The 25,217-nt window shown below is 43.1% G+C and overlaps 1 protein-coding gene and 1 long non-coding RNA gene across 3 annotated transcripts in view; one reads left to right on the forward strand and one right to left on the reverse strand.

Moving 5' to 3' along the window:
* Positions 1-3,559: 3,559 nt before the first annotated feature.
* The window catches only part of fgfrl1a (fibroblast growth factor receptor like 1a), a 79,475-nt gene continuing 57,817 nt past the window's right edge, over positions 3,560-25,217 (reverse strand). Inside the window, exons 4-8 of the mRNA XM_056382892.1 lie at positions 16,234-16,311; positions 12,043-12,345; positions 8,877-9,049; positions 8,595-8,775; positions 3,560-8,134 (exon numbers count right to left, since the gene is read on the reverse strand). Coding sequence (XP_056238867.1) covers positions 7,707-8,134; positions 8,595-8,775; positions 8,877-9,049; positions 12,043-12,345; positions 16,234-16,311 — 1,163 coding nt within the window. The 3' untranslated portion in view covers positions 3,560-7,706. The remainder of the gene's footprint in view (positions 8,135-8,594; positions 8,776-8,876; positions 9,050-12,042; positions 12,346-16,233; positions 16,312-25,217) is intronic.
* LOC130173528 (uncharacterized) lies at positions 19,203-20,901 on the forward strand. 2 transcript variants are annotated; one of them, XR_008828436.1, is made up of 4 exons: positions 19,203-19,381; positions 19,466-19,531; positions 19,617-19,744; positions 20,444-20,901. It is a non-coding gene; the product is annotated as an uncharacterized LOC130173528 (long non-coding RNA). The 2 variants fall into 2 exon arrangements; XR_008828435.1 differs by having other exon boundaries at positions 19,203-19,531.

Raw genomic sequence — 25,217 nt, forward strand, 5'->3', positions numbered from 1 at the left:
CTCTGCTCAGCCCGTCACACAGTGTTACATACTGTGTGTTACTGAGAGACCTGCAAAACCACAAGATCTGAGAGGCTAAAAGCTTTCATTCACAAAAAGTTTCAAACTTTCACTCAAAATGCAACACTGCCAAAGACTTTTTTTCCCAGTTTTTTTTTTTTGTAGGGAACTTTTTATGCATCACCCATTAGGCATCTCTCTGCAAAACAACATTAAGTAAGTGTGTATTAAATGTTTATTTGATTATTAATAATGACAGCCACATGTTACATCCAGGCAAAACTACAGAATTTTAAACAGATTTTGTTGAGTGAATTAAACTTTAAAGAAGGAACAAAATGATTGTATTGTTTTGGTCGCTTATGAGATATTTGCAAATGCTTCAGTATGATCATGTTTTACTTTTCACATCATTTATATAGAAATCTTGTATAGACCCAAAAGCTTTAGGAATATTTGAAGCCAACCACATAAACTTTGAAAACCTTTCTTGATTATTACTGTATTCAGCTGAGCCTTTGTGGTAAAATATTACTTATTATTAATTCTTGTCCATTCCCTTTAAAACTTCCATTATGTTCACTATATAAATATTAAGAATCTGTCTTTTACATGGCTGTCCTGAGAAACATATCAGTCTGGCAGATATGAAATATAATAAATATGTTTTTGTTTCTAATCTCTTCAGACTTGATACCTGCACATGTGTTTTAACGGGATAATTTCCACTCCTGTGTGTAACAGGTTCCTTGGAGTGATATTTTTTGTATGTTCACTTCCTTGCCTGACCTCTCTTGGAAAAAAAACCTTAATCTCAGTGAGACCTGTACCTGGTTAAACAAAGGTTAAATAAAATACATAGTCCATAATGTACTGACTGTGGGTTGCACCAGAATCATACACCAACATTCAATATTTTGCTTTTCAGGAAGTATAGATCACTCTTTTTAAGATGCCAAGAAAACAAAGAGAACTTCAGAATTATCATTGAAAAACCAGTGAATTTTATTTTAGGAACTGTGTGGAAAAGTGACAAATCAGAGGAATCAGGCCTCGCTGACGTTCTGTCCTCCCTTCCTGCTCTGCACATTTCTTTCCCCTCTCCTTCGACACTTCCACGCTCTCCACTGATCTCCTCTCCATTTTCTCATCTCCTCTCATCAGCGCAGAGCAGCAGTGAGCTCAACACATCTGTCAGCAGCTCAGCTTTGTGTCATCCTCCTCCTCCCTGCTTTTCTTCATCTCTTCCTCCTCCGTCTGTCCTCCCCGTCATCTTCCTCCCCCCTAACTCCTCAAGTCAATCAAATTCTCAGGAGATAGCCAGTAACACACACACCAAAAAAAAGAAGAAGAAAAGCAGGAAAAGGCTAATCTCTGAGATAAGAAAAAAAATGAGAGTTGAATGTCAAGGATGGAAACAAACCGTGAAAGTCACACACAGTGTTTGCCTTGTATAGTATCTTCTATCAAGTCTTTTTTCCTCCTTAAATCACACACTTAACAAAAATGTAGAGTGTAATATATCTTTCACAGCTTTAAATCTTTCGTATCACTTGCTCTGCTATTTATTTATCACCAGTGAAGCTTTCCAGATGCATGAAAATCCACAGGTTCCTGGATTTGTAAATCCCTGGGTTAGGTCATACACTCATGAGTAACTGTTGACTTTGCAAAAATTTCAAAACCACAAATTTCTGTGAGGTATTTTCCCCTCTCTGTATATTTTCATTGTTCTTTTTTCCTTCGCTTTTTTCTCAAACTTCTTTTCCGTTTCATTGCACGTCCAATATCCCCTCGACCGCTTCGCTCGATTTCTGACCTTCCAATCCAGAAAGTTATGAAACTGTATATGTGTATTAAAGATCCTATTTTTGGTCAAAGCATCCAATACATGAGGGGAAATTATACATGGGTCAATCTCTGTCCATTCAATATGTGATGTCTGATCTAATTTAAATGAAATCTGCAGAGACAACGGGAAGTAAAGCAAATACAGAACATGAGAAGATTTTCTTTACTTTCACTTCTTCTATAACTCCTTCTGACAGACTTTATTTTCACTGACTTGCTTTTTATTTATTGTTTCATCTGCTCTTTGTTAGTTCTGAAAAGTGATGTTTAAACCATTAATTTTACTGCTGAACTATTGATTCCTGCAAAGTCAAATTGGCACTGTCATGTGCATAAATGCCTGCGTAGTACCCTCTGTTATTTATTCATAAATATCAGTAATTGTTACTGAACTTACAACTGCCTCGTGGGACCTTTATTGGTCTCAACACCTGGAGTCTGATAAGTCTTAGGTAAAACATCTGGGCTGGATGGACGTATTACCAAACAGTCCCACTGAGCACAAGGGGTCTGGGGGGCCCTCAGCTACAACATATGTGATGTGTATGCAATGTGTATGAAGTGACTGCCATTAAAGCTCAACTTATCAATATATTTTTCTGTATCAACATATGGATCAAATGGCTGCATATAATGAAAAACTCATTGTGAGCTCATTCAGCTCATTGTTTTGGTTCTGATGCCTGAAATATTAAGTTGTGGTTCAGTCTCTCATTAACCCTGTTTCCAGCTGCAGCAGACAGATGTTATCAGTGAAAACACTCTACACATCCCGCTCAGGACCAAGCAGTCAGTGTCTATAGAGAAGCATTTAGCAGAGTCAGATATTTTTGCTCAGGAGTTGGTGAACCAAAACAGAGCTAAAGCTTGGATATTAAACTTAGACCAGGTGGCCAGAAACACAACCCCAAACCCACGTTAATGTTCCCCTGTGTCTGCTGGATGAGTAACTAGACAGCTGTTTGCCAACACATTAGGCATATCAACTAGATAGGGTCATAAAATGCTAATGTTTTATAGCATGTTTTCCTCAGTTCATACTGAGTTAAAATATCTTGCTGGAAAGCCAAATTGCTCAATCCAAAGTAAGGCTGTGCTGGATGATGTGTTCCATACAGACCAATGCTGGAGGGAAACCTGCAGATACTCAGCTTCATCAATGCAAAGTCCAGCAATGCTTCACAGTCAAGCAGGCAAACACCATGGCAGAGAGGGTTTCATCCAAAGAGAAGAGCGCACTGAAGAGCGAGGAAATTACTACTTTTGTTTGTGTGTCATCTTATTCTGTTCTCATGTCCTGCCCTGTTGCCATCCCTCCACCCTATTGTAGTGCCCCATCCTTTCAACAGTTTTCTTTCATCATCTTCCTTTCCTAAAATGAGTCAGGGAGGCAGAGAGACTCTGGGCCTTCACACCCTCCGTCTGCACGCAACGCTTGTCCGTCTGTCATCTCTGCAGACAGACATGTTGACAGATGAAACGCCGGCTGCAGCCGTCACAACTGACGGGGTACAACTATTTAGAGAAAGACATTCACTTAAAGACAGTCCCATGGTGCTGTGAGGGTTTGTATTAGATGGGACTGGAATCCCTGTCTGTTTCCATGTGATGGAGAGTTGAAGCAGTGAGACAGACAGATCTGGGACATCGAAAAAAAAAAAACCCCAAACATTTGAGTGCAGCCTTTAAGAACAAAGACAGTATCACAGAGATTTGACTTTTTTTAATGGCACCAATAACGTGATTACAATGAGAGAAAACACATTTTTATCCTAAGTGATAATAGACTGTACAAGATTGTCGATACAAAGATTATCGATAAAATTTCGTATATTCCATCAGCATGTATAAATACAGTATCTTACAATGACATGAACATGGTGTTTGCCACATAGCTTACATTATGACTATAACACAAAATCCACTCATGCAGTATAATGCCCAATTATATGAAAATAACAAACACGTTTAAAAGAAAATAAATTAGAAGCACACGTTCATTGTTTTGTTTTGTGGGTCAATGTGTTGCCAGAGTTACGGTATGGTCCAAAGCATCCTCACTAAAATACCTAACACTAATTTCCTTTCATGTACATCCTAATGGTAAGTGCACATATTTACAGTCTGTCTATTGGCAGTCCATTAGCTTCGACACATAAAACTTACATGTGAGAAAAAAAAAAAAATAGCAGTGGCTGGAGAAAATCTTGCTGTTGGACAGAGAGGAAAAACTTCAAAGTGAAATAACTCCAGCTGATGTTCAGGGTGACTTTGTCAGGAGACGTTTCAAAAGAGAAAAGATGGGGAGGACAAGAAAAACATCTCAAAAAGGAGAGAACAAATTCAGTATTTCAAATGCTATGTTCAATTAAAGCTGTTGCTATAGAGGCATATACTGTAAAAGTGTTTCCCTTTGGAGCTGTACAATAATCACTTAGACAGCACAATACACTTTGTCTTTGCTGTCATATGCTTTACTTTAGTGGGTTTATACAGGGGAAGAGGGGGAACCTGCTGGAAGGATGAATTATGAGGACAATATGGTGAGAGGCTTGCTGTGACTTGTATGCTTTTAATTTGCACTTAAGCATCAGAACAGATATATTTTGTATATTTGCAAAATCCGTGAGTAACAACAGACAGAGAACTTCACAGGTATCAAATCAATTTTCTTGAGGCGACTTAAACAGCGTACCAGTGAGTATTATAAAAAATAAAAGGGCATATATGATTTATCCATATCAATATATTTGTACATTTTCCAACTTGAGCTTAAAGAGTCATGTGCAAAAATATATGCTGAATAACGACCACATGTGTAACTGAGTTCACCAGGTGATCTCAATATATCACTTCCTGTCACACGGTTGTTTAAACACACTTGTAAAGTTCTCACCGTTGTGTTTTAGATGTCCTGAAGAGAGACCTACTGAGGGAAACGGTAACTAAATACAGTACAAATACAATCAACTACATGACCAGCCAACACTTTCTTTCATATTTCACATATATACAGTACAATTATACATTTCCCCACATTTTATTTCATGTTTAAACATCTCTGGACAGAGTCACCCCACTTCTTCAAGCATGCACACGGCCGAGTGTGGCTTTCAGAGAGAGCTGTAATGTAAAACAGCTGAAACCTAAATCTTATCTGAGGATATCATTTTACACAGTTTTTCTTTAGTGGTCAGAGTCATGAGCACACACAGGAACAAAAAGATGGACACCTGAGAAAGAGCAAGTCTGTTACAAATGGCTGCGTACTGAGAAGGTTTGTCGCGGCTGGTTTTTATTTTCACGGAGGTTCTGGTCAGTCTAAACGAGTTCATCATGGGCTGGTTCAGAAGAAACTTCCCAACAACCTCCAGGGGCACTGAGACCAATAATGCAATGATATGCTGAGAGTAAAAGTCATCCAAACTAGAGAACATGGTGATCAGAGTCTCTTTAAACACCTCCAACAAGAAAACCCAGCAAACTGCTGTACTGTGAAAAAGTAAAACTCTACTCCTACTACTTTTACAGGGGATTTTGATGCTTTTGCAGCTGCAGTTTTAAAAGTAATCTTTAGATTTTGGATTTTACTGCTTGTAAAGAAAAAAAAAAAAAACAAGTTCATGGGCTTGATTCGTTTTAACGCCTTTCTCCTGTTGCCTTGGGTCTCAAATACACCATCTCCTCTCTCCTGCTTGAGCAGACGCTGACTAGCAAAACGTCTTAGCCTTGGATCGTTATATTGTGTACTAATTGCTTTAGTCCTTACACCTGCTGATGACCTCACTGACAAACAGACCCTGTGCAAACACACAGATGTTTTCAGTTTAGCTGATCAGCCCTCTGCTCAAGATGAAGTCAGGAGGAACTGCATTAGGACTGCATTACCTAAGTTCACCAAATTCACTGTATTAAAGAGAATGATGAAGCAGCTGCGTTTCCCACGCTGAAAAGTGCATCAACATTTAAAGAAGAGTGAGGGAAACATCAGTCGAGCTGAGTCTGTGCATGCGCACCTCGTCCTGTGGAGAGGTCTAGATAGTTAAAATAAGTGGCACCACCTGTGGCAGTGTAGGTGTGTCGGGGCTTTAACATGGGGTTGACATTGAAACCTTGGGGATCAAATTGTACTCAAATAGTGAGAAACGGCATAAAATTCACATGTAAATCCAGTTAAAACATGTTTGTCAGATCTCATTATTTAAAAATCTCTTAAGGCTGGTTGGTAAAATTAGTGTAAACTCAAACATGACAGATACTTATTTGACCACTATTGTAACTCATTGCCATTGTAGAGCAACAAGACAAGTTTGTATACTTTTAGATCAACATCCATCTACATGAAAGACTCTCTGCACAATATAAGGCTCTAAATTTAACAATTACAATACTGACATTCAGTTACAAGCTGTTTAACATTATTTTACCTTTAAAGTATCTTTAAGGTGTTGATTGCAACATTTTCAATTTTCTTTATCAGGGTGATAGACGGTGCTGCAGGTGAGACGGCAGCCCATTATCCAAGACTTTACTTCTTTAGATTAAAACAAGAGACATGTCTCCAGAAGAGGAGCTGAGGGTTTTCAGAGTTGCAAAGTTGAAGTCTCTCTCTTTTAAGCCCCTTAAAACAGATTAACAAGAACCTGCGATATATACGAAGTTCCCAGAGTGATCCATGAAATCTGGAAACAATTCTCGGAAGGCACCATTTCACACTGAGGCATTGCTGTTGATCCCTTTGTGCTGTTCGCTAAAAGAGGTTGAACATGACATGACGAGCACCGATATCCTTCATCCCTCTCACTTGTGAAGTCAGCATGCATCAAACAAAGCCGAAAAGGAGACATTACAAACAGGAAATGCCACCACTCTCTGGGAAGAAAACGGTCAGTACATGAAATCTAATGATTACCTTTGAAACCGCAGTCTGGAGGGGGAGGGGGAGGGCGAGGGGGGGGTCCTTGGTTGTAGCAGAAATCACATTGTAGCTGCTGCTAAAATTAATCTATTAAAAGAGGTTGACATCAGCTCTTTTTTTTTTTTCTTCACACAGCACCCAGATAGCAGCTGGACATCTATCAGAACAGCTGTCGGCCCAGCAGAAGTGAAAACCAGCAGCCCTCATCTTTACCGAGGGTGTGGATACAGTGGCGTTTGTCTTGAGTTGTCGTTCTTATGGCTCAGTTGGGCTGACGCCTGAGATATACTCTGAAATTAAGCTATTACATTACACACATGCTATATTGTTCTTTATAGATTACCCAGGATGAAGTAGCATGCTAAATGCCATATAATCATATTCCACTATATACATGACTAGCTATATTTGGAGCTTTGCAGTGTAAGCGAGCTGTATTTGAACTGTTACTGAGGAGGTTGTGGTTTTATCCATAGTACAAAAAGAACAGAGGCAGATAAATTGGTGGGTTGCTGTAAAGTTACCTTGAAGCTGTGAGTTCATTGTTGCTTCAAATAAGGCCTTTGAGCAAGAAGGGAGAGATTTATACATTTACAGAGGAAATAAAACATTTTGTGATTTTTCTCTCATAGATTGCAGTGGATTGGCTCCCAGGTTGGCTAAAAATAAAGATCTTTGTTTTTCTCTCTTTACATTCTTCATTGTTTGTGTCTTGAGTAAGTCCATTTGCACACAACATATGCTGCAGCAAAATGAGGAAGGATTGCATGATCCCATGTTTCTTTTTCTGTGTCAGAATCTGAACGGTCTCTTGCATGTGGCTTTCCTTGTTCTTTGCTTTGTATGTCAGACTGTTGTGACTGAGTCTGCATGCACAGGAACATGCTCATGTAAGAGCTGAATGTGAAAACACCAGAGCTCGCTGCTAGCCTCGCCGCTAACACTGGTAGTGAATGTGCTGGTGCTGGTGCACTTTCCCGTCCACGTGCGAATGTGTGTGCGTGTGAATATCCGTGTAGATCTTCGGGTAGACCTTCGGAGCCAATGCAGCGCCTCCTTGAGCCAGGAGCAGCTGCTGATGGGCAACGTAGTCCTCATATGAAAGACAATCTTTATCCCCGTTGGCCGGTTGAGGAGGCAGCGTTGGGCAGGCTCGGTCACGGTTGGCCGCAGGTAGACGTTGAGCAGCAGGCAGAGCAGAGGAGGAAGAAGGGGAAGAAGAAGAGCAGGTGCGTTTTGATTGGCAGAACCAGAGGAGGGCGGTGCCTAAGATGAAGGCGACACCTGCTGGGATTCCAATGATGACAGGCCAGGGCAGGCTCGGGGACGTTGCTGTGGGTACGGAGTTGATTGGGGGCTTCAGATCTGTGAAAGAACGAGATGGGTGGAAATGAATGGAAGGACAAAGAGCTGAAAATATCAACCATCTGTCTAGATTTTAACGTAACACACTCCTATAGATGTTGTGTTGATTGCTATGGTGATGTAACAAAAGGAGCTTTGTTGGTTTTTTGGGGAGTTCAGTTTATCATCATATACCAGCAGACAGACTGGAAATGACTAAAACGATTACTCGATTATCAAAATGGTTTTGAATTAATACAGAGGTGTATACTTTGTCAAACCAGTGCCAGCTAATGTAGGTTAGCCAAACAGGTAGAATGATGCACTATTTACATTAGTAACAATGGCTAAAAACAGCTGTTTACGTTTACCGCCTTTCTTCAAACCCGCTGCTCATGTATCTCACTCTTTAGTATTTTAAACCAGAGAGATAAACACACATGATGATAAACATTTCTCTCTCTCTGTTATTTTCTCTGACCTGGTAGGACAGTCAGGTAGGCGCTCCTGAAGCTGTAGCCCATAGTATTGGCTCCCAGGCAGATGTACATGCCAGCGTCCTCCTCCTTGGCTCTGGTTATCAGCAGCTTGTTGAGGTAAGACCCATCAGGACGTGACCACACCTCTCCTGTCGGCAGCACCACAAAGCGATGGTCTCCGACCTTTGAATGAAATCATAAAAAATGCAAGTTTGTAGATCAGTTCAGTCAAATATTACTGGTTAACCAGACAACTGTGTTTTTGGCAGGACATGTGCTTGTACCTCTATGGTGGAGTTAAATTTGTTCTCATCACCAGGTTCGACTCTTTTAAGCCACTGGATAACCGGCTTGACGTCACTACGGACTTTACACTGGAAAGACGTGGTTCCTCCGTAGTCCACGGTGGTGTTGACAGGGTGAGTACCAGTCAAGATGGGTTTGGAGTTGGTACGCTCTGCAGGAAGAAAGTATTACATTAATTTGTTAATATAAATATTATATTATATTTCAGTTGTCAAACTTTTAACAGAAGAAGATGGTTCGATTGTTGTATTTTGGAAACTTGTTGAATGTAGCTGTCATCAGAATTAAATCAGGGGAAAAGCACAGTGAGGAAGAAGCCGAGCACCAGCGCTGAGAAATATAACATGGTTTGAAAGCATTATTTGCACAGTATCTGCTGTATTCACCACCACATCCTCCCTCTCTGCTGCAGATGCACAAACAGATCCCTTATCTTCTTTCTTTCTGAGTTTATACAGCAGAATAAACACACCTGCCAGAGACATTCAATAGTCTCCTTTTTAGTATCTGGTAATGCAATCTCACTGGAACATAATCTGAGAACATGTGTTTGATTTTTTTCCCCTTGTTTGACATCAGCTATTTCAAACTTCAGCAGAATTTAAAAAACATCCTCAGTTTTGTCAGTGTTGCAAAAGATTGTGGTTTCTAAACTGTCAATGACTTTCAGGGAGGCTCATAGGGTGATGGTGAAAAGTTACAGGTTTAAGACCCTAAGAACACCTTGCAGTGCTAGCTTTGTTGTTGTGGTAAGCACGGCTATTGGCTACCCACAATGCAAACAACAGTAGAACTCATTCAGATAACATGAAGACAAAAGTTAAAAGAAAAAAGGTTGTGTGACATCTTTGGGCATTGATTTTTATCTTAGGTGGTAGGTAAATGCTATAGAGGGATGCCAAATGGTGCCGGGATAACCTGCATTTAATGTACCTAATCTCCAAATTATTTAAATCACATCTTTAACCATCATATAATTTAACATGTTTAAGAATCATGTTCCTGTTGTAATATACTCAAGTAATCTCGGTTTATGGATTTTATGTCAGAATTTTCCAGTTTTTTTTGTCCCTTATCTCAACTTTTCTTTAGCAGCTGTGAATGACTGACAGCTGAGTCGATCTCTACCGATCGAGAAACTGTCACGTTTAACATGATCGAGCAGCAGCTTGATTTACTTCCTCTCTGACAGTGTGTGTTTGTGTGAGTGTGTGCGCGCACATGTGTGAGCGCGTAAATGTCTTTCAGGAAAGACTACAGCTGTAGCTTAATGTAGCGCAGATGTGGCGTGTAAAGCGAGAGGCGAGAGCGCCGGTCTGAGCCTCTCAACAGAGCAATAACACTCAGTAACATCCAGTTCAGTGCGCGCACACAAATTCAACACCAACTCTCCACCAAACGGCTCAACATTAAATCACCCAGCGTTCAAACAGCTTCTTGCAGCTTTCCAACACAACCTACTTCATCAAAAAACACCCACAACTCATCAGAACACACGTTGCGCTCTCAACAGTAAAACTAGACCTTTTTTAGACTAAAGCTGGAGCTGCTCGGCTCACCTTCCACTCTGAAGAGCCTGCTGAGCATTCCTCGCTCGCTTGACTGATGTTTGACTGACAAGACTGGTGGTGATCAATAAATGCCACTGAAGTGAAAGGAGGCTTTTAAAAGCTATTTTAAACTTCTATTCTTGGTGCAACTCAAGTGCTAGCACACTGGTGAATCTGGGCTGTAGCTGTGCTTTACAAACAACAACAATAACTGAAATACTTTTATGAAATTAATGACAAACAGCGATTAATTTATGATTACAGTTTAAAATTTTGGTTGACACTCTCGCTGTGGTCACGTTTGTGGATCCAATTTTAAAAACGTGTTATGTAACATAATCTCTGATGCTGTCTAAATGTCAAATTCAATCAGAATAACACAATCGTGATTTCCAAATTATCTTCAATTACTATTTGTAACTGCAGGTTTGTAGCATTAGACGGTGTAAGAGAAATCTGCTGATGACTGACCGTTGTCTTCATGTGTTTTTCTCTTCAAACATGGAAATCTATACTCAGCTACTTTCCAAGCACAATGAGCGATCCCTTATGAAAGCAAAGACTGAATACTTTGCCAACAAATCATTTCAACATCTGAAAAGTTAATTATGATGCTCATGATCATATGATCTTAGACATTCTACATAATCTCTGTATTGTGAGTCAGAATGGAAACGAAACCCATTTCCAACCCTGCCATTTATTCAGACAGGCCTCTCAGTCAAACAATAATATACATACTGTGTACAGCATAATGTATGTTATTGTTTGGGTGAGAGGCATATGTATATGTATATCATATACCAGCAGCAACACTCAACAACTCACACACCACAACTCTAAAAATGTACTTTCAGATGTGTCAGGACATGAAATGACCACATGCAGTCAAACCACGAAACCCTTAGACATTCAAGCAGCTTACAGTGAATGTGACGATTTCTTTGTTTTACATCAGTGTTAACTGATTATCTTTGGGTTGATCTCATGTTGCTAAATGCAACATTTAAAAAGCCATTTCAGCATAAATACTACATGGTAAATAAATACATAAATAACACATGGTATCATAACAGCAAAACTCCCTCCCTTTTCCAAAAATATTTGATTACAGAGCTTCATCAAAAATTCACCCAAGCAAATAAAGAAAGAAACCGATTTTGGAACGTACACAAAAAGACCTAAAGTATGTAATCACATGGAATTACTCCATCTGCTGATGAGGACTGTGTGATACAGTATGGTTGAAATCTACAAAAATACTTGCAAGTGGACCTTGAGTTGGGATCGTTTAATCAACGTATGTAAATACAGTAAGAAAATTACTTGCAATTAATTATTTCCTTGCCCTGCTTACGATAAGATTACTTCTCTTTTGATCCCAGTATGGAAAGTCTCTGTGTATCTGGGACTGAACATCAACTGGGCCGATTTCTCCTAGCATTAAGTTTCAACCAACCTTTATCAATGCTGAAAAAGGTTTCATGCCATCACCTTTTGGCAATGCAAATGCACAGTTGTTGCTGTTTTGGGAAGCAGCCAGTATATATATATATATATATATATATATGGACTATAAATCATGCTGACTCACGTATGACTTCCACTTTGTAGGTGGCATTGATCTCTCCTGCTCTGTTGGAGACGTGGCAGGTGTACTTCCCGCTGTGCTCCGGCGTCAGGTTCTTCAGACTTAGAGTCCACTTCTTCTTCTTCCCGTCTCCTCCACCTCCTCCTGCTCCAGAGTCCTCGTCCACCAGCGGCCGACTGTCCTTCAGCCAGACGATGTCGGGGCGAGGGTTACCACTCGCTGTGCACTTCAGGCGCACTGAGCTGCCCACCGGGCGAGCAATGACGCGCTTCCTCATCTTTGCCGGCTGGGTAAAACGTGGACGTACTGCCAGTGGAAAGAGAGGAGGGGAAATCGAAACTTTAATTAGGCATAGATTTATTATTGGAAAATAAATTGTACTGTTATTAGCTACTTGTAGATTATTGGAGCTTAATGTAAAATCAACTTCAACACCAAAATATTGATTTAAAGATATAAATAACTTTCTGCTCCTCGGACAGCTGTAGATGTGGAAAAAAGAAGGGCATAACAGGAGAGAACAGAAGAAGTGATTAGTCGAGATAAATGGTTTAAAGAGCAGTTTTATATTTACAAGCACTGTTCTGTTCTTCAGACCAGTGAAAGGAGAACAGATCATGGAATTCATCACATTCTTATTTGACACTTTTATTAGACCTAACAAGCGATCAAAGCCACATTATCTGCAGAGGCTGTGACACAGAGGGAGGGTTCAGAAATGTTTCAAGCCTCCTGTGTTCCAGGTTATATTAGTCTTTTACTTCACAGACTCAATGTTTGCTATTAAAGAAATAAAAACTTTATTTGTTTAATTTGTTTTTTATTTGTTTTCAGATAATTTAAGGTGTCAGGATGAAGGACTGAAGGAACAAGGAGCTGTTGAACTCTACAATCACACTGATACTATACGTACGTTTGCTTGGCTTTATGAAGTGTGCATTGTTGTTTCCTTGCTTCTAAATCTTGACGTTTTATCGGCTGAGCACTTGTTTGTGCATGCAGACATCTGAGGCAACTAATGTGATTACAAATACATTTTCTGTCCCACGAATATTCAGCATTGGTGCATAACCTTCAATTATGCACCATGAAATCCATTCCTTTGAAGGTAATAACAATCTGCATCTACACACAAGTATACAAAAGGCTTCTGTTTTTCCTTGTTACAACATATTGTCCTGTTTCCACGAAGTTTGTAAACAAGAAAAATGGAATTAGGAACAAACTGAATAACCTCAGTCTGCTCAGAATTTTTTAAGACTAATTGAATTTCAGGACTGAATACAAGACTTAGATTTGCAGTTTAAGGAGCGTCAGACAGGCTGAGGTCATCCTCGCAGGCAGTGCCAGGAATTCCATGTTGTGCTGTAACAACATATGGCAGCGTGCCTCTTGGTATATACAACCTAATTTGCTGTAATAAACCATAATTGTTTTGTTTAAGAAAAATGTTTTAATCACTTCCTCTTCTCTCTGACACAAAAGACTTACTCACATGACCTTGAACACACACATGCACACACACACACACACACACAGACACACACACACAAACACAGAAAAGTGTGCATGTACACAAACAGACACACACCAGATTCATGATTTTCCACTGATCCAGCACCTCTTGCCTCTGCTGCTCTTAAAAAAAAGCCACATATTTAACTAAAAATAATGCCTCCATGAGAGCTCACTGTAAAACTCATGAAACCTGCTGGACAGCTTTGTAACATCACTGTAAATATCCGGTCCTGAATGCATATTTGTGCACAAGTCATAAAAAGCCAGACAGTGACTGGCAACTCGCCCAAAACACCCTTTTCACCCAAGCAAATCCTTTCTTTCAAAACATAAAATGGCCAGTTAACATCATACACCAATTCAAACAACCACATCCTTTCCATACAGATGCATGACTGCTACCCCATCTGGCCATTCAGAGATACATATTCCTCCTTACGAATAAATAAAATGGTCAGACACTAACCCCATGCATCTATTCATACACACATATCCCTCTTTATAAAAAAACGCAACAATCAACGAGCAGTTAAAACAGATCAAAGAGGAAAAAAGAAAAAAAACAACAACTATCCAGCAGAGAGGGAGGAGAGGAAATCATTCACAGGAGCGCTTGATTTTACAGCCCTCATGTTCCAGCCACAGCAGATAGCCATCGACTGGGCGATAAATCACCCTGAAACTACTGCAGTTGCGTCTCTTTCTTTGGACACAGTTATTATTCTAGCTCTGGGTAAACAAACGGGGGAGAGTTATGTGAGGGGTTTGCGCGCTCAAATCCGGAGATTTCACTACGGCTGCATTACTCAGCGGAATATAGTTCTCTGCCGTCCGACCCGAAGCTGGGCAGGATGGCAAAAAAAACATACCCGAAAGGCTTTTAAGTCTCGCCTTCGTCCCCCATGAGTCTGAGAAAAGCTACTGGACTACAGCTGAACTGTGACCAGACTGAGTCAATACATCTAACAGAGAGGAGGAGAAGCAGGAGACAATGATTAATAGTTTAATGTTCTGGCAATGTCTGACTATCATGACACACATTCAACTGCACTTGTTTCTACTAAAGTTAACTGATAAGAGAAGAGCCAAAGCAAAGTGCTGCTGATCCGAAGTGAACTGGATTGGATAAAGATGAGGCTCGAGAATGAAGAAAATACAGTAAAGTGCAATTGAAATGAATTGATTTATAATGTCTAAGCCGAACCAAATCAAACAGAAGTTCAGGAGAAAACAGATGGAATGGGAAAGAGTGAAGTTCATATTAAGGTTAAAACATAGAGAAGACTGACAGATTGCAAGAGAAGGAGACCGAGTTAAAACAATAAAAAAAGTACAAAAGTAAAGGTAAGAGAGAGGGCACACGGAGAGGTAGAAAGAAAGAATAACAGAGAGAAGAGTAGTGAGGACAAACTGAGACAGCGGTGATAGAGAGAAGGAAGAGGGGATCGGGTGAGAGTCATAACGGGCGAAAGGGCAGGCTTGTTCTTGGTCTCAGGGGCCACTTCAACGCCACACTTCACAGTGTAAAAATACTACTGACCCTCTGACAGACCGCCTTTGATCAGACAGCGTGCTAGAGAGAGAGAGTAAAAGAGTGTGTGTGTGTTTGAGAGAGAGACTTATTATTTCCTCCTTCTGACTTGAGTAGTTTAGGTGAGGACTTGTGAGGATGTTAGCGTTAGAATGAGGATTACATTTATCTTTGCTTTAAGGAGAATATTTTGGTCAGGATTAAAACCTCGGACTGGGTTAAACACAAACACAAACAGTTTGATGTTTTTTTCTCTGAGAATTAAATGATAGGGTTGATACCACTCTTGTGTCAGTGCGTCAAATATGGATGGAAGAGGCAGTTAGCATAGCTTAGCATTGAGACAGGAAATGGGGGAGGGGGGAGACAGCTCTGGCTTGTTCAAGGTAGGTGTAGACACATCTCAGAGATGATCATGACATCTGAGTCGCAGCCAAGCGTCTGAAAACTTATGTCAATGAGATATTTCAGTTTTCATTTGAATACATTGGCAGAAATTTCTAAACTTGTTTTCACTTTGTCACTGCGGGGTACTGACTGCAGATTGTTGCGGGAACAAATTATTTTTTTTTAGCATAATAAACATAACAAAATGTGAAAAAAATAAAGGGGTCTGAATAAACTGTAAATAATGGGACTGGAGGGCTAAAGCTGTTCTCAGCACTGCCTCAGCCAAAGCAGTGAGTGTGTCTGTCTGGTTGTGTGTAAGCACAGAGAGGCAAATAGATAAAGAGAAAGAATGTGTTAGAAAAGAAAGCAGGGGGGAGGAAAAGGAGTTGTATAAAAGGATAACAGCAAGCAAAGAAAGGAGGCTTAAGTTACATGACAGGAGTCCAGGGGAGACCAAGGGGGTCCCAACAAATCACACCTCATACAAACAGAGAGTTCTCCGCTCTGTCAGAGCCAATTATCTACGCAAACAACCACTCTGATGTGTGTCTGTGTGTATTTCAGTGTGTGTGTGTGTGTGTGTGTGTGTGTGTGTGTGTGTGCATATACCCTCACCTTCTGCCCTCTGACAGTTTGCAAGGTGTTTATTGTACAATATGCTACTGCATTTTTTTTTTAATGTTACACACTCTCAGGTATCTACAGTATGACTTCTAGGCTTCCTGCTCATTTCCAGAGACATTCGTGGTGCTCACCCAGTTTCCCCGCCAGCTCTGGGGCGTGTTCCGAGTCCCCATTGGCTGTCCCTGCTCCACCTCTTGAGCTGGAGTCGTCTGGTGATGTAGAGAGAAAGACAAAAAGTTAGTGAATCAACAACTTCTTAATAGATGATCATGAATAATATTCTCTATGAAGTATCCTGGTGCAGCAAACTCCAAGAACCAGACAAAAAAATATTTCCTTCTAGTTGTCAGCAGTGAACTGGCTTGATGAAGTCAGTATTTCTACACCCATCCGTCGCTCTAGTGAGATAAGACAATATGCATTAATTATGCGCACAAAGGAGTGACACGAAGCCTCAGGGGTGGATGGGAGTTAAGATGAATTTGACTGTTTTTTATCTGTTGTTTTACTGTGGAGTTTGTTCAACGTAAGTTCAAGAATTTGCAAATTGGAGTCAGATTGATACAGCCTAGGGAGTGGTTAATTATAACTTTTAACATTTCAAAAATTTTTAGTCCTGAAGAACAGTTTTTTAACAGTAAAAGCGGGAAAACATGGGTTGGATCAGTGGGTAGAAAAGCAGGCTGACGATAGGGAGACTGGTGGCTTGATTTCTTGAAGTGGCATGTAAAATCTGGTCAAAATGTGAGACTGAGGTGCTACTGTATATCTTGAAGTAGCATCATGAGTATGACAATTATGACAGAACAATTACTGCACCACGCACTGACACCTCTGGCTTTCAAACCGACTTTGCTGCCAGTACTCTGCACTCAACACCCCACCATGCATTTCAAACTTCTCAGCAATGGACCAGCATCATATTTCTTGTCAAACCAGAAAATCAAATGACAAATAATATGATACAGTATGTCTGCCCATTAGTGTGGCTGCGCCAGAGACTTGTTGCTGCTGCAAATCACTGGTGATGAAAGCCGTAAAATTAATGCTACCACTGCCCTATCATGCCTCTACCCTTAATCCTAAAAGGATATATTCCCGACTCATGCCAATAAGAAAGCATGATCATACATTTTTGTCTTAAACATCTAAAAAGGGAAAACATTTGAATTTTCCCCAAAATGACCTTTCAGGGAAAGAGGACATGCTAGAAAGCACAAATTCTTTTTTGAATACCTTCATACTATATACTGTATGTCTAAATGAAGCTCTACAGTATCATATTGCTTTGACTCTCACGCTGGTGTATCAGTTTCCTTCAGTCAGCATGTCTTCCCATTGGTTACCAAAAAGATACAAACATCTGTCTGGACCTTCACGCAAGGAACCACTTCAAGATGAAACCAATGTATCCGAGGGGCCCTTTAACAGGGAGGTGGGGTGGGCTGATACAGTGCAACATCAGGTCTGTCAAAATACATGGGGGGTGTGCGGTTAACTTGGCTTGGACCTGAAACTTCAACCAGAACCTGATGGTAGTTATAGAAAGAAAGAAAATGGACTAAACAGCCTTGGAGCACACGCAGAAAGTGCATGAGAATGTGCCTGTAATTGTAAATGGATATGTTTATCATGCATGCTGGTACATATACGGGTCTGTGTGTGGATTTTTAGAAGGCCCAGACTGTTTAATGCAGCGCCAAATGTCTTTAAAGCATCACTATTTGGATGATGGAATAAAAGGCGCATTTGAAATGAAAATACAAGGCATGACCTGCATCCTCAGGGCTGGTATTAATAGGAGGCAGGCCGAGTGGTGCAGGCCCTGAATGTGTGTGTCTGTGTGTATTTTTGCGTGTGTGATATGAATTCCTGTGTGGGTGTGTCCGTGCATGTGTGGGTGCGTGTGTTCTGGCGTTATTTAACTAAATGGTAACTTGAGGTGCTGGTATTCCCGTCAAACCTCACTCCTCCTTCCCTCCCTATGACTCCCCCTTCATCCCTCCCCTTCTGCCACATGCACAGCGTGTTCTGAGAAAGGGCAGCGCGTTTGAAGCCGAGCGGCATGGGGGTCTGATCTGAAGGGGGAACATGGTTTAGCACTCCTAACAGCTAGTGGACCCTCCCCCAGGCCTGGTGCGAGCCTGTAAACCTTTCTTGGCAGACCTCCTACAGACCCTCTCACAGAGGGGGGCTGGACCGCTTCCACTGTCCATACAATGCAGCCATACATCCAAAGTATCAGAGTATTTCCCAAATTCAAAACATATATACTGTACATATAGAAACTGTATATTGTGATACTGATGGAGAGAGAAATCAACAGCCAACATCAAGCTACAGAAAATCTACTAGCATGTGGCAAAGTTAACACTATGAGCTACACATACACAAATATATCAGGTAATTTAAAGAGTTAAACTAAGAGATACATGTTCTCCATCCAGCCTCTATGTAAGTTGAGGTACTAAGGACTAAAGAGCACACTAGTCAATCAAAATAAATCTTGAGAATTAAGTCCTTATTTCTTTATATCCCAGTGCAGATACTTTAAGCTACTGATCTGTTAATACCATAACTATATATTGCGTACCTACTACTTGCACATTTTTATAGTGTGACAGTCTCTACTTTCATTCTTGTTCAAGTGATCGATGTTGATTGGTTGCTGTATAAACATCTGATTGCCTCAATAGGTGCAACAGCAATTACTTTAAACACCTGTGTTTGCTATTGACGTGGCACCTGTACTGCACAGTTGCATCACTGATAAAGGTGACTTCTTTAATCAAATCAGCAGAGCCTAAAATTTGTCTCCATCAGAGCAAGCGGCAAAGACTTCAGTAAAGGACTGAATGTCTCCATACACCTCATGCACATGAGAGTCACATGACTACACTGTAACAAAAATGCTGCTCCAGTTTTGTCTTACATGAAGGTGAGTAATTAGACATTTTTGGGTGAAGTTGATTAGGTGCCATAAGATGAGTTTTTCTATGCAGGACATTGAAGTGAGATGTATAATATTTAGACACAGCTGTTAAAGAGGGGCCTCCTAAAATAACCAAAACAGGAGCCTCTGTGTTTCAAAGTGTAGCAGTATGCTGGGGCTGATTGAATTTAAGTCTGCCGCTCTGCACTTTACCTGGCGCTGTAGCCTATTAACGTAGAGGGCGAGGGAATAAAAGGGGGCCGTGTCCCTCTCTTGTCCTCTCACTTCCTGGCTCGAAGGCCCTCCCGCTTCCCGGCCTTCCGCTTCCTCCTTTGTACTCGAGACGGGTAGGTGCACGGCTGCATTGTTTGCAAGTTGTTTCTTTTAGCTCTTATTAGCCTCTGCATTGAACTGTTTAACTTTGTGCGTAGTGGTCCATTGTGGTTAAGGGGATGGTGGCGATTCTCCCTGTTTGCCAAAGACATTAAAAGGACAAGGTATGGACACCTTGGCATTTATGTTTAGTTCCAACCATAGCTGTTAGCCAAGGTGTTAAACACCTCACCTGTCCATTTTTTATAGCTGATCCCGAACGCATCACGCACCACAGACGCTCCAGTGAAGTACGGAGCGGTGCCGAGGCTCCTCGTCACTGTCCTCCTCGGAAGGGTTCCTGTTGTTCGGGACCCGTGGCTAACGGTGGATATAAAGTAAGGTCCAGGAACACTGCTGCTTCGCCGACCCGCAGTTTGTGGTGGCTGGGTGCTGTGGATGGCTCTGTTGCCCCGTTAAATAGACTGTCGGTTGTGCATCTTTTCTGCTTCGCTTGCTTCTTGCTTCGCTTGCTGCCGCTGCTACCGCTGCTACGGTGACGGTTTCTGCAGGCTGCTGCCTGCTCCCCCAGGTCGCCGGTGTCCGGCCCCCCCTTCTGGGCGCCGGGCTTAGCGAGAGCTGCCCCGTCAGGACTGTGTGTGTGTGTGCGCGCGGTTGTTTGTTTGTGAAGGGATGAATGGTCATATTCACTGACTGGCTGTGTGGACGAGTGAGCGTATGCAGGGGTTAGATGGGACCAGGTATTTTTATGTTTTCTTTGAATGTATTGTTTTGAGTTAATTGGTTGGTCATTTATCAATTAGTTTATTTTTATTGAACGACTGTGTCCATTGGTTACTTTCTTTATTTCTTTCTTTTTTGTTTGTTTGTTTGTTTAGTATCTTGTTTGGTTTGTTTGCTAAATTGTCATTAAGCTAATGGTCTAATTATTGTTTTCTTGTTTCATTGAGTTTCAGTCCTAGACTGGTAATATTGTTTTGTTTTGTTTTTTTTGGACAATTGTTAGTTTACATTTTTATAAGGGATTTGTGTTTATGTATCTTGTTGATTAATTGTGTTTTCCCTTCCCTCCATAGTTGCTGCGAGCCGACGGTGGTGGCGGTGTCCTGGGTGGTGGTTCCTCTTTGTGTGCTGTGATTCTGGATTTGGTTGCTTTGCACTTCACCTTTGTGTGTGTCACGTGAGCGTGGGGTGCCTTTTCTTGTTTTGGACTCCTTCCCCCCACATTGTCCCTCACCGTTGGTGAGCCTCAGCTATTGGAGCAGGGTGTTAATTATTAGTTCGGTCGTGAACTACCCTTTTTAACTTGTGAGACCAACTTCCAATAAACGTGTTCATTATTTTTGCTACCGTGAACCACGTCTCCTGCCCTTCCTTGTATTACTTACCTGTGTGCCTTCCTTTATAGTTATATTTATTTACAATTCCCTGGGTGCAATTCCCAGGGTGGCGTTGTTGGTTTCTTTGTCCTAAATTTAATAATCGTAGTATAACATTCTGAGCCCTCGCATCGCCACAACTTGGCGTTGTTGGCAGGATCTACTTAGTGAAGGCGGACACGTGTGTTCTCTGTAGTTTGTCTTTTTTTTTTTTGTTGTTTTGTTTTTGTTGTTCCTGATTTGCCCATCTTCTGGATTGTGATTTGAGTGTGAGTGGATGCATTGAGTTTGAGGCGAAGCAGCAGTGGGTTTCCTGTAAGTGTTGTAAGATTAGCGTCCAGGGATTAGTGGTAACAGTAAAGTAATGGAGGGGGAACTGCAAGAAATGAGGGATTTGGTGGCACAGTTGAGGGCGGAAAATGATAGGTTGCAGCGGGAGCAGGTTGCGGCCGTACCTGGTCCTAGCGCTGCACCTCCCATCTCCACCGAGCCTCTTCCAGCACCTTCCACCTCTAGCGCTCCTGTAACAGAGAGGCTGGTCCTGATCCCCAGAGATAGGAAGTGCCCAGTCTTTAGGGGTAGGACAGGCCTAGGGCTAGAAGGGTGGATAGAAGAGGTTCAGGCCTGTATGAGAGTTCGCCACCTTTCCCTGTCCGATCAGGCATTTTTTCTTTTCGACCACTTGGAGGGAGAGCCGCGGGAAGAAATAAAATATCGTTCTAGCGCGGAGAGAAGTGACCCGGCTAGAATTATCGCTGTTCTGCGGGAGCTGTATGGTTGTACAGACTCTTATGTTGCCTTGCAGGAAGCCTTTTTCTCTAGACGCCAGCAAGAGGGGGAAACGCTTCAGGAATTCTCCCTTGCGCTGATGAGTCTGATGGCTTCTGTGAGACAAAGTGCACCCAGTGACATGTTAAATGCAGAGGTTTTATTGCGAGATCAATTTGTCGAGAGCGTTATTGACGGTTCCCTTCGCCGAGAGTTGAAGCAACTTGTGCGCAGGCAGCCTGCTGTCTCTTTGCTTGAGGCAAGGGCAGAGGCAATCAGGTGGGAGCGAGAGGGGTTGCCAGGAGGTGTGCGGGGTCGGAGCCACTCGGTTCCCTCAGTTCTGGGTTTACAGTATGGTGTTCAGAGTGCCCCTCCGGTGGCTAATCGACCTCAGGCTGGTGAGCTGCTGGAGGTGAAAGAAATGTTAATGCGCCAGCAGGAACAGCTTAACAGGCTCACTGATAGTCTTGCTCAGCTGCAGACCAATCAGCAGCGTAATCATTCCACTTACCGTGGTCCAGTAATTTGCAGACGGTGTCAGCAACCGGGCCATTTTGCCAGAGAGTGCGAAGGAGGGCGTGCTCTTCCCCGTCCGCGACCTTTAGCGCCCGCTTCATCTCAGCTGGGCATGCAACATAATTCAGGTCAGCATCCGGGAAACTAGCGCCCGCCGAGCTGCAGAGCCAAAGTTCGGGGGGAGCCACCACCGGCTCAAAAGTTTCTTCAGGGGCTGGGGAAGAAGCTAAGCTAGTTGCCGTTTGTCCACATGTGGATGTGGTCATGGGAGGAGTAGTGGTTCCTTGTCTGGTGGACACGGGGTCTATGGTGTCAACCATTACGGAGAGCTTCTTCCGGCAGCACTTTGAGGCTTGGGGCCAAGAGAGGCTTCGGTCCTGCCATTGGCTGCGACTTCGAGCGGCCAACGGGTTGCCCATTCCCTACCTGGGCTATCTGGAGCTTGAAGTCGAGCTTTGTGGCAGGTCGTTGCCGGAGTGTGGGTTACTGGTGGTCAAGGACCCCCCAGCTGATGAATCTCCTCCCGCACCTGGTGTGTTGGGGATGAATATTTTGCAAAGGTGTTACAGGATGCTGTTTGGGCAACATGGTCTCGCTCTGTTTGGTCTCCCCATTGTCACTGAAGCACCAAAATCTGTTGTGCAAGCACTACAAAGATGCCACCAGGCTTCCGAGGATCCTCCCTCTGAAGCCGCTGGTAAAGTTAAGGTGCGAGGCAAGAAGGCCTGCCGCATCCCTGGTGGCACCATGCAGGTGGTTTTAGCTACCTGTTCTGCACATTGCTCTGGCGCTACGGTGCTCTTTGAACCCTCAGATCAGGGACTTCCTGCTGGACTTCTGGCTTCCCCAGCACTGGTTCGAGTCGAGAGTGGTACTGCATATATCCCCATTGTGAACGTGGGTTCTTCGGATGTGCTGCTCTACCCTCGAACAGTGGTGGGAACCTTGAATGAGGTTCGTGTGGTGAGTTTGCCCCCTGGTGTTGAAGAGATTCCATCTCAAATAGCCACCTTAGCATCCCAGGTTGTGGTCCCCCCGCTTCCAGACCAGGTGGATGCAGTCGACCTGTCGGTCTTGTCAGCTGGAGAGCAGGAAGAGGCGCGAGGTCTTCTGCGGAAACACGCCTCAGTCTTTTCGTCACATGATGGTGACTTGGGTTGTACTAACTTGATTTCCCATGAAATCCCGCTTTTGGATAACACTCCTATCCGTCAGCGCTACCGGCGGATTCCGCCATCAGAATATGAGGTGGTCAAAGAGCACATTAACCAGCTGTTGGGTGCGCAGGTTATAAGGGAAAGCAGTAGCCCTTTTGCCTCCCCAATTGTGCTGGTTAAGAAAAAGGATGGCAGTCTGCGCTTATGCGTAGACTACCGACACCTTAACAGCAGGACCAGGAAGGACGCCTTCCCCCTGCCACGTATTGAGGAGTCGCTGGATGCCCTGACCGGAGCCCGCTGGTTCTCCACCATGGATCTAGCCAGCGGGTACAATCAGGTTCCAGTTGCAGAGGTCGATCGACCTAAGACGGCTTTTTGCACTCCATTTGGGCTCTTTGAGTGGAATCGCATGCCTTTTGGGCTGTGTAATGCACCTAGCACCTTCCAGCGGCTCATGCAGAGGATCTTTGGGGACCAGCAGTGTCAGTCCTTGCTGTTGTATCTGGATGATATTGTAGTTTTTTCCTCCACCTTCCAGCAACATCTAGAGCGGCTGGAGGTGGTGCTGCAGCGGTTGCAAAAAGAGGGCCTGAAGGCCAAGATGTCAAAGTGCTCGTTCTTTCAACAAGAGGTGAGCTACTTAGGGCATGTTATTTCTGCCAACGGTGTTTCCACAGATCCAGGTAAAGTGGAGGTGGTAGCAAACTGGCAGCCCCCCACTTCCATCCTGGAGCTGCGGTCCTTTCTCGGGTTCGCTAGCTACTATCGCCGCTTTGTGGAAGGTTTTGCCAAGTTGGCTGCCCCCCTACATCGCCTGGTGGCTGAGCTTGGGGGATCAAAGTCCAAGCGGTCCGAACGCCAGGTTTCAGAAAAGTGGACAGTAAAACACCAGCAGAGCTTTGAGGCCTTAAAGTCCAAGCTTACCAATGCTCCTGTGCTTGCATACGCCGACTTTGCCCTCCCCTTCATCCTAGAGGTGGATGCAAGTCATGGAGGCTTGGGCGCAGTGCTCTCACAAGAGCAGGAAGGAAAGATCCGGCCCATAGCATTTGCAAGCAGAGGCTTGAGGCCGACAGAGCGCAATCCAGTTAATTATAGCTCCATGAAGCTGGAGTTTTTGGCGTTAAAATGGGCCATGACGGAAAAGTTCCGTGAATATTTGCTTGGCCACAGGTGCATTGTCTTTACGGACAATAATCCTCTTAGCCATCTGTCGTCAGCTAAACTTGGTGCTTTGGAGCAGCGCTGGGCAGCCCAGCTTGCAGCCTTTGATTTTGAGGTTCGCTACCGTCCCGGTAAAGCTAACGCTAATGCAGATGCCCTTTCCCGTATGCACCCACCTGTAGTAGTAGACTTTGACACAATAGTCTCTGGTACAGCAATTCCACCGCCCTTGAAGCAAGCTTTGCAAGCTCAAGGGCCTGAAGCCTGTCAGGCTGCTGTTCAAGCTTTGCCCCAGCATCCACCTGCTGATATTGCTGCACTTCAGCAGGCGGATTCTGTGATCATGGAGGTGTGTGCACTTTGGCGGCAGAAGCAATACCCTGACCGTGAGAAGCGCCGGCAGCTATCCCAGCTAGCTTTGGTGCTCCTCAAACAGTGGGATCGGCTGACTGAACAGGCTGGAGTGGTTTATAGGCAGGTTTTGCGCTCCGATGGTGGGGAAGCGGTTCTCCAGGTTCTTTTGCCGGCTGCTCTGAAAGAAAAGGTCCTCACTGAGGTTCACCAAAACCATGGCCACCAAGGTGTGGATAGGACCTTGGAATTGCTCAGGCAGCGGTGCTATTGGCCGGTATGACCTCTGATGTGAGACACTGGTGTCAAACCTGTGAGCGGTGCCAGGTGGCCAAGGATTCTGGGCCACCGGCCCGGAGCTTCATGGGGCATTTGTTGGCCTCTGAGCCAAATGAAATTTTGGCAATGGACTATACCATGCTGGAACCAACTGGCAATGGGCTTGAGAATGTCCTTGTGTTGACTGATGTTTTTAGCAAATACACTCTTGCTATCCCCACTCGGATCAAAGA

Source organism: Seriola aureovittata, chromosome 8 (genome assembly GCF_021018895.1).
Source record: "Seriola aureovittata isolate HTS-2021-v1 ecotype China chromosome 8, ASM2101889v1, whole genome shotgun sequence".
Taxonomy (NCBI): Eukaryota; Metazoa; Chordata; class Actinopteri; order Carangiformes; family Carangidae; genus Seriola; species Seriola aureovittata.